The sequence below is a fragment of the Zootoca vivipara genome, chromosome 8 (assembly GCF_963506605.1).
Source record: "Zootoca vivipara chromosome 8, rZooViv1.1, whole genome shotgun sequence".
NCBI lineage: Eukaryota > Metazoa > Chordata > Lepidosauria > Squamata > Lacertidae > Zootoca > Zootoca vivipara.
In genome coordinates, this window is record NC_083283.1 from 36,951,162 (window position 1) to 36,959,631 (window position 8,470).

At 40.6% G+C, this 8,470-nt stretch overlaps 1 protein-coding gene across 2 annotated transcripts; it reads right to left on the bottom strand.

Annotated features, from left to right (window-relative positions):
* Nucleotides 1–243: 243 nt before the first annotated feature.
* On the bottom strand, nt 244–8,424 carry CHCHD7 (coiled-coil-helix-coiled-coil-helix domain containing 7). 2 transcript variants are annotated; one of them, XM_035126189.2, is made up of 4 exons: nt 8,277–8,424; nt 3,073–3,164; nt 1,685–1,783; nt 244–616 (listed from the first exon to the last, which is right to left on the bottom strand). In XM_035126189.2, exons 2-4 carry the CDS (start codon nt 3,124–3,126, stop codon nt 512–514), a joined length of 258 nt encoding a protein of 85 aa, XP_034982080.1. In that variant the 5' UTR covers nt 3,127–3,164; nt 8,277–8,424; the 3' UTR covers nt 244–511. The 2 variants fall into 2 exon arrangements, with proteins under 2 accessions (XP_034982080.1, XP_034982078.1); XM_035126187.2 differs by lacking the exon at nt 8,277–8,424 and adding an exon at nt 3,474–3,532.
* Nucleotides 8,425–8,470: the final 46 nt, after the last annotated feature.

The following is an 8,470-nucleotide window of genomic DNA, read 5'->3' on the forward strand; positions in this document are numbered from 1 at the left end:
AATATTGATACAATTGCAAAACTGATTTACTATAGACAAATTAGAGAATCCCCCAATTATGTAAAGCAAATCTAACTAAAAGTGGTTCTCCTTCTTTCAGAACAATATTCACTCTTTCTCCTAATATGGTATAACCTAGGCTTTTTCTCTCAAATTAAATTCCTATATGCCACAGTTTGTAATCTTATGAGATTCAATTGTTTGCTTTTTAATAGCATAGCATAAAAATTAAAAAAAACATAGTTTCATCGTTAAAAAGGCTGATTTATTACTAAAAGTTTCTCTTACATACCATGTACAGTAAGTTACTTTCTGATAGTCATCAAGGCTTCAGGTTTCTGCTTTCAATAAAAACCAGCTTATAGACGCAATACCCTAAATTGTTGTTCAGAAGGGTATTGTACAAAGGTGTTTGAGAAGGTGGCAACAATAGCCACCAAGTCTAATGGTGTTTTTCAACATTCTTTCCAGAATGTCTTGCTTACAACAACACCACTGTAACACTGCACAATCAGTATGGTATTTTTCCTACTGATGCCAGGATCTTCTCTCTCTCTTCTGCTGTAGGCATATCTGGTTTGATTCCATCTTTTCTTCTCTGCATCACGATGCCATTCTAAAAATACAGACAATCAGTGTGGCAGTGAATTAAATTATCTTCATTATTAGTAAAATATGTATTTTAAATATTTAGATAACTGGAAGTCTAGCTGTCTTCGAAGTTGATATACTGGCAACTTTCCCCTACTTGTTTCAAGACACTGGGTTACAAGAATTGTCATTTTGCTGCAATACAAAGCTACAAGGGGACAACCTACCAAAACCAGTTTGCACATAATATGCAATGTATTTGCTAATTTAAAAGCAGCATTTTCTCTGCTAAAAATATTCTGCTTAATTAGAGTCTAAAGTTGGAGAAGTCATGTTAACTCAAAATAAATGTGAACTCCCTGCATACCGGTAGCTATGCCCATTAAGATGGCAAAGACTGATTCAAAGCAAAGCAGGTTAAAGGAGAATGGTATCAGATATCTAAAGTGAAATTCAATCAAGTAAACTGTTAATGATCCACACCAGCAACGATTGAGCAGTTTGGAAATGGAACATGGTCCCGAAATGATTTCTTGCACAAATCTGGACTGTTTGCACTTCCTAGAACTGCCTGGAGAGCACTGTGCCTTAACTTTCCCTCTTTAGCCACACATTTAGTTTACTACCAAGGAAGAGCTAGAGATGTGCTAGCAGCTTTAGCAAGGATGTCAGCTTGAGGAGCTACTACCTGGGAAAAGATGGAAATAGTGTTGTTGCTGTAATGAATAACAGCATCTGGCTAGCTCTACTTTGTGAGTCCACTGCCTCACATGAAGACAGTGCTATCTAATTTTGATCTATTTGGCTGCAAAAGCATATGCCCCTGCAGGACTAGGGTAAGGCAACCCCTGATAACTCTTGCACTTTTATTGGGACTGGGGTCTGCATCTAAATTCTATAAATTGGATTGTGTGAGTATCATCATCATAATTGTGTTTTCATATACCCACAGCAGTTTAAAATACATTGCCTCATTAAAATTGCCGGCTTTTCCAAGATCAATGGCTAATTAAAGTGCATTTCCATGATCTTGCAAGTTCAGATGTAAAAAATACCACAAACATTCTGATTACAGTGTGATTAACCTACTTACCCAAAACTTTTTGCAGCTCTTGTATCTTAAAAAGTACAGGGTGCATGCATCTTTATTGTAGTTGTTCTTATCCATACATTTGCTAGAGGCATCTGCTTCCTTGAATATGAAACAAGATACACTTAAAAAGCCAACAGGGGACAAATATTAACTTCCCACATGTTTTAAATGCCACACATACTGGTTGAAATGCTGCTGAACAGCAAAGCTGAAATTCTGTATGTACGAACTAAGTGGTACTTATTATGCTTCCTCAGAAGATTGGTTCAAAATGCAATCCCAAGCATATTTAGAAGAAAGCAAGTCATGCTACACTGAGTACCTAAGAGAGAAATGCCCATCAGGATTAGCCTGAAATTGAGAAGCTTGCGAAAAAAGGACTCTCAGCTGCTTTGCAGTTTTAAGTTCAAATAAGTTTGTGCTCACCCATCTAGATGAAGGGCATTAACAGCAGTCAGCATACCTGCAAGATACTTCCCAAATGAAAAAAAAACCCCAACAATCTGTGCCAAGAAATACATTTCAACTAATGTGCAAATGGAAGAGTGATGGTTGTTAAAAAAAGAAAGAAAAGAAAAACCACCAAAACCTCTTAACCCAGGAGATCATCCAATCTGCCTACCAGGCACACAAGAAAACAAATCATTCTGTATTTCAGACCAGAAAATACTAAGAATGCCTTAAACTACAGGTAACTGATTATATAATTTAATTCACATTAAAGTTTGTAGAAAACAATTGTACAAAACAAAGAAAAAAGTTAGTACAGAATGTGGGGGAGGAGAAAAATGGCTCTGTTTCACTCATTTGCAATGAGCGATGAAGGATTGCTATGATCCTTCCTAGGACTAATAGGTGTTTGGGGTGTGATTTTTCTTAGGACCACAGATGTGATTATCTTTCTTTCTCCCTTTGACTTGTCTCAAAAATGTACAATTAGGACATATGTACTTGTTAAATACAATAAATTCTATTCTCTGGTGAACTATTTAATGATTAAATGTTGTCAGATGAAATCAGGACCTCAAACTATAAGACAGAAAAATATCAGGACTGTCTGTGTGGCTTGAGCAGACAAAAATAGATTATGTATGTATCCCTTGTTCTCCAGCTGGCTGGTATTTTTGATAACAAATTTTAAATACTTTATTAATGAAAAGGAAAATATTTATAGTGACAAACAATTCTGAACTAGTTTTGTACTTAAGAAGGCATCCTGGTGTACATTTATATTTTTTACAGATGGCAACAAACTGATTCTATTTATGGAACATTTCAAGAACACAAAAACTATTCCAATGTTTTAAAATGCCTAACAGTGTGTAGCATCAAACTACATAATAATACTAACAAAAAGAATCTGTGTTTACTACAATTCACATTCTTACCACAAGGCAGGGATTTATGTCATGATCTCGAAGACGTTGCACTTTTCTAGACATAAAGATATTGGTTTGTGGTGGTACTTTAAAGACAGCACCTAGAAGAAAGGAGGAGGTATTTAAAACAAAACAAAACAGGATCTCTCTTAATTAGGATTTAAGGCATTTTCCAAGGAACGGTGCATATTATCAGCAGTACTATTTTGTGGGTGGGGGGAAGCACATAGATAGGTTCTCACCCCAAAATTTAACATTTGAATGTTCTCTTCATACACCACCACCAAAACTATAGATTTAATCCAGAGATCAAATTTCCAAAAGCCATCCTGTGGGTTAATGCAGACTAATGCTAGCAGCTAAATGGGGTGCTAATGTGAGCAAGAAAATACAAGTTCCAGCCAAGTCACCTCTATGTAGAGTCATGAGGGTACTCTCAAACTGGGGATAAATCCCATTTTTCCATTGTTTGAAACTAAAAAAAATAGAAAGGAGAACTGAATAGTCCATTATTAATTATTTTTTACTTTCAGGAAGTTGAATTAATGTTTTAAATCAATGTTTTAAAATACTGTTTCACAGCCAATTCATATTTCTGCAAATCTCTTATACTTCAACAATAGTAAGGCTAGACCACAGAGTCTAGGGCTTGCTGATCAGAAGGTCGGCGGTTCGAATCCCTGCAACGGGGTGAGCTCCCGTTGCTCGGTCCCAGCTCCTGCCCACCTAGCAGTTCGAAAGCACATCAAAGTGCAAGTAGATAAATAGGGACCGCTCTGGCGAGAAGGTAAATGGTGTTTCCGTGCACTGCTCTGGTTCGCCAGAAGCAGCTTTGTCATGCTGGCCACATGATCCGGAAGCTGTCTGCGGACAAACGCCGGCTCCCTCGGCCTATAGAGCGAGATGAGCGCCGCAGCCCCAAAGTCGGACACGACTGGACCTGATGGTCAGGGGTCCCTTTACCTTTACTGCTTCAATGCAGATATGTTATCACGTTTTGTGCTAACCATGGCTTGCACTTACAAATGTACAATAGGAAATCCACTATTTTTACTTTATTGTTAGAATTTATAGGATTAAGATTCATAACCATAGTTTAAAGCTGTCCGTCTGCTTTGATTTTCCATCTGCTTAGCATTCATAAATTCATTCCAGTCTTCAAGGTCTAACAGCTTCTTGAGATGGAGCAACAACTGTAACTGTGCTAGAACTGTGGTTTGTTAACCAGCTTCAAGCCATGGTCTGAATGATATCCTTGCAGCTGGTATGTGACCCAACACAAGTTTTTACATACCATGTCTTTATGAAAATTACTGGGATGCTGTACTGGATGAGTAATACTTTTAGGACTTATGTAAGAAAAGTGCTTTCAAATTCTTAAAAAATGTAATTAGGGAGCCTGCAAACCATATTACTCCTGCAATATGGTGACAAGATTTTGATATAACAGAAGCTTCATTCCTCTTACTTTTCATGGGTTTCACATTTCTGTTTACTGCATTCAGCAGAAAACCAGTGAAATATGAAAATGTAGAACAGCAACATCAGGAGGGTCATAGGCTCCTAACACCTGCCCCAAACATATTACTAAAGACCAAACTATTATTTGAAGAGAATGTAGATATTTGTAATTTGAAACATATAGGCTTAAGTTTGGCTAGAAATGATTCCTCAAAGTAGAGCTGGAAGAATACTTTAAATAGGGGAAATGTTGGTATCTCAGGGCGAGAGGCTGGGAGGAGAAAGCAAAGATCCTAGACAAGAGCTGGGAGGAGCTGCTTGGGTGGTAAGGGCTAAGAATTACTTTGAAGAGAGGACTCTGTATTTTACTTGTGTTATTTGTATCTTCTGCAGCTGCTAATTTATTATATTATGGAAAATACTTAATAAAAATCTCATGTTTTAGGAAAAAGGAAGAATACTTCGGATTCTAGGTGCCAGCAGCATGTTTTACAATACATCATCACTTCAGATTTTCCCATCAATATCACAGCATCATCTAAAAATGCATGACTTGGTATGCTTTACAAGAGAACTAAATACACTTTCATAAAACACTCTGAACGGCACTTTAAAAAACCTGCTTACTTTTATAATCTTACCAGAAATAATATTGGCAAGATACTACTAACATCTGCAAGGCATCCAAGAAGCAGTACGGTCGCAGAGAGAATTTAGATTTAATTTTTTGGCCAGTATGACTAGACCAAGTCACACATCCAAGGAGGCCTGTATTCTGATGAGTACAATTCCAAACTTTTGGCTAAAATATATACATTGTTCACCAGCTAATCTGAATATTTGTTAACTTTGTAAACAACATTCCCATCAATGGTGCTCTCTAACCCTGGTTCCCCTTTTACGCTTTGGTATTTCATTTTTTAAAAAGCATGCAAGTCTAGATATATGGGAACAAATCTACCTTCTTACAAGTCCTTAAGCATGTTAATTTAAATTATTAACACAGCCATTCATACTAATGTGCTGACAACATATATTTGTTCTTATGTTTGTTATACACCTCAGGTCTTTTTTTGTTTTGAAACACCTAAATATTTTTTGCTTCTCTCAGGTGGCAGTCATTAATTATAATTATTAGTAGAGTATTAACAGTAAAGATGAAAGCTTTGGAACCCACAAGGCTTTTTTTCATGCAGTCATCACAAAAGATTAAACAGCTTCCTCAACTGGATAACCTTGTCCATGGAGGCTAAACACTACATATAGTCCTATCCCTCTTGGCACACATTAGGAATGAGGAGTGGATTCTCTACTATACCAGCTCCCTAAAATAGTCATTCAGCAAGTTCCTCCTTTCAGCTAAAACAACTCCCAACCACACCTCTAAATTGAAAAGTACATCCCTCAAAAGGCAGCTCTTAAACTAGCACTTGAAATCCAGTTTCAAATCCCAATTATAAATTTTAGTTTTCCCACAGAAGGGACAAGTTGCATGACCCTGCCCTTATCTGGATGAAACCCTAAACCAGGCATCCCAAAACTTCGGCCCTCCAGATGTTTTAGATTACAAGTCCCATCATCCCTGACCACTGGTCTTGTTACCTAGGGGTCATGGGAGTTGTAGGCCAAAACATCTGGAGGGCTGCAGTTTGGGGATGCCTGCCCTAAGCCATAGTTCTGCGCTATGGGAATAGACCTTGATGAGCCTCAGACTTGCACCTCACCCAGTTCAGAAGAATTTGCTTCCATTTTCAACTGTTGTGCATTGTTATATCCATACAAAGAACTGAAGCTAGTTTTAGCTGTGTTCTATCCAAATCCAAACAAGCCAGGATTGTAAAGCCTCAATTTAAAGTTAAAATGAATCCCAGTGTATCCCAGTGCATACTGACAAATCTTGGTTAGTTTATGACAGGAAGCAAATGCTTTTGATATCTTCCTTGTGGCTGCAATGGAGAAGAGAACAGATGGGAGTGTGCTTAAGTCCAAAGCTGGCTCATTCCTGGAGTGTGAAACTCTAGTTTATCATTGCATTGAAATGATGCTATTTGTCATGTTCTCTCTCACAAGCCACTTTTTCAACTGTTGGATAACAGTCCCAAGCTTTTCCAGATTACAATGAAGGTCTCTGTCTCTCATAAGGATGGGGAAAGCCTAAAAATAATGTGCCAAGTACAAAACCATGTCAATTAAAAAAACCCCTCAATGTGGTAATGACAGGTTTGTCTTATATAGAAGGTTGGAGAAAAGAACTTGCCACACTTCAACACCAATCAGATTGTTTCCTGAAAGTGAAAGGCCACACACAACCCAAGGAACCGATAGCTTAAGTAGCCAAAGAGATCAAATTTTCCAACTATAACAGTGGTTCCCAATTTTTTTGGGACACCTCCCTCTTGGTTCTTAACCTCATTCACAGTGCCCTCTACCCTACAAAAAGCATTATTCAGAATAGCACTTTTCACAACCCACTAAGAAGAAGAATTAACACCATAAAATCAAAGACACTAACTATTAATTACACATATATTCAAGATTGGGGTTGCTGTTGTTGCTCTATAATAACCCCTCTGGACAGCAATAATCCAGTAGCACTGAAGAAGCATCACATAATAAAGCCATCACTAATGCACTATATTATTGTTTACAGGTAGGTAGCTGTGTTGGTCTGACGTAGTCTAAGCAAAAAAAAAAAAATTCCTTCCAGTAGCACCTTATAGGCCAACTAAGTTTGTCATACGGTAGGTATGAGCTTTCATGTGCATGCTTTCATGTGCATGTACACGAAAGCTCATACCTATGACAAGGTCTCTAAGGTGCTACTGGAAGGCACTATTATTGTGTCAACAACATGCTGCAGAATACATATGAAATAAGACTGACAGTCTGGAGGATCCCCCCCTCCAGTCTAACATACTCTCCCTTTCCAACCAAGTGCTGTCAAGGAGGCCCACAGGCTCAGCAAAGCTGCTTTCCCTACCATTTACTGAAACAGTAGAACTCAAGGCAGTCTCTACAGATGCCAGAGTCAGAATAGAAAAGAGTCGATGCAACATAAGAATGGTGCAAAAAGAAAAATGAATGAATGAATGAAGGGATGGGGGAGCCAAACCGCTTTAGATTTGACGTCGAAGCCCTTATCTCTTTAATTCCTGTCTCATTCGGCGGATGGGCTGGGCTGGAGGATGTGGATGCTGAAGCCCCCAACCCACCCCGAGCCCTGGGGCAGCAGCTAGCTATAGGATGGGAGCGACAACATGCTGCGTGTCTTTTACTCACACACACACACACACACACACACACACACACACACACACACACACCGCACCCACTTCAGCTGCCATGTCGGGAGCCACCACTGAGCCGGGGAGGGCAAAAAGAAAGAAGCGCTTCCTGGTCCAGCCACAGAAAGGGCAGCGATGGGCGGAGCAGCGTCAGGAGGAGCACCTGGGCGCACCCATGGGCGCTTTGCACGGGCCTGCAGCCGCCGCCGTCCCGGCCCGCCCTCCACAAGCCTCTAGCCTAGAGACAGCTCTCGGAGGCTGCTCCGCGTGGAGCCGCGGGGCCTGCCACCGCTAAGCCTGCTGCCACGCTCCGTCCCGCCTCGCCTGCCCGGCAACGAAGCCAGCCGCCGGAGGGAGCGAACGGGAGTTTGGCGCTGCCCTTTAGAGCGGGCGGGAGGTTGGCGCTGCCACGGCGAGGCCGGACCGGACGCCTGGGGACCAGGCAGCTCCTCGGGAGGCGACACTCACCTCACCCGCCGCGAGGGAAACCGACTCGCGGGCTCGGGACTCGCTTCCAATCCGAAAGACGTCAGCGGCTTGGGCAGCCACCTTATAAGCGGCGCAGCCTACCCCGTTACTGCCCCGCAGCCCTGCCGAAACTGACAAGCCCGGCGCCCAATCGCTCTCGCCAAGGCGCTCTGAAAGACAGCTCCGAGCCCGCC

Coding starts and splice junctions, on each gene's coding strand:
- CHCHD7 (XM_035126187.2), bottom strand. Junction 1,784..3,072: donor ACATAAATCCCTGCCTTGTG/GTAAGAATGTGA, acceptor TTCATATTCAAG/GAAGCAGATGCCTCTAGCAA. Junction 617..1,684: donor AGAGCTGCAAAAAGTTTTGG/GTAAGTAGGTTA, acceptor CTGTATTTTTAG/AATGGCATCGTGATGCAGAG.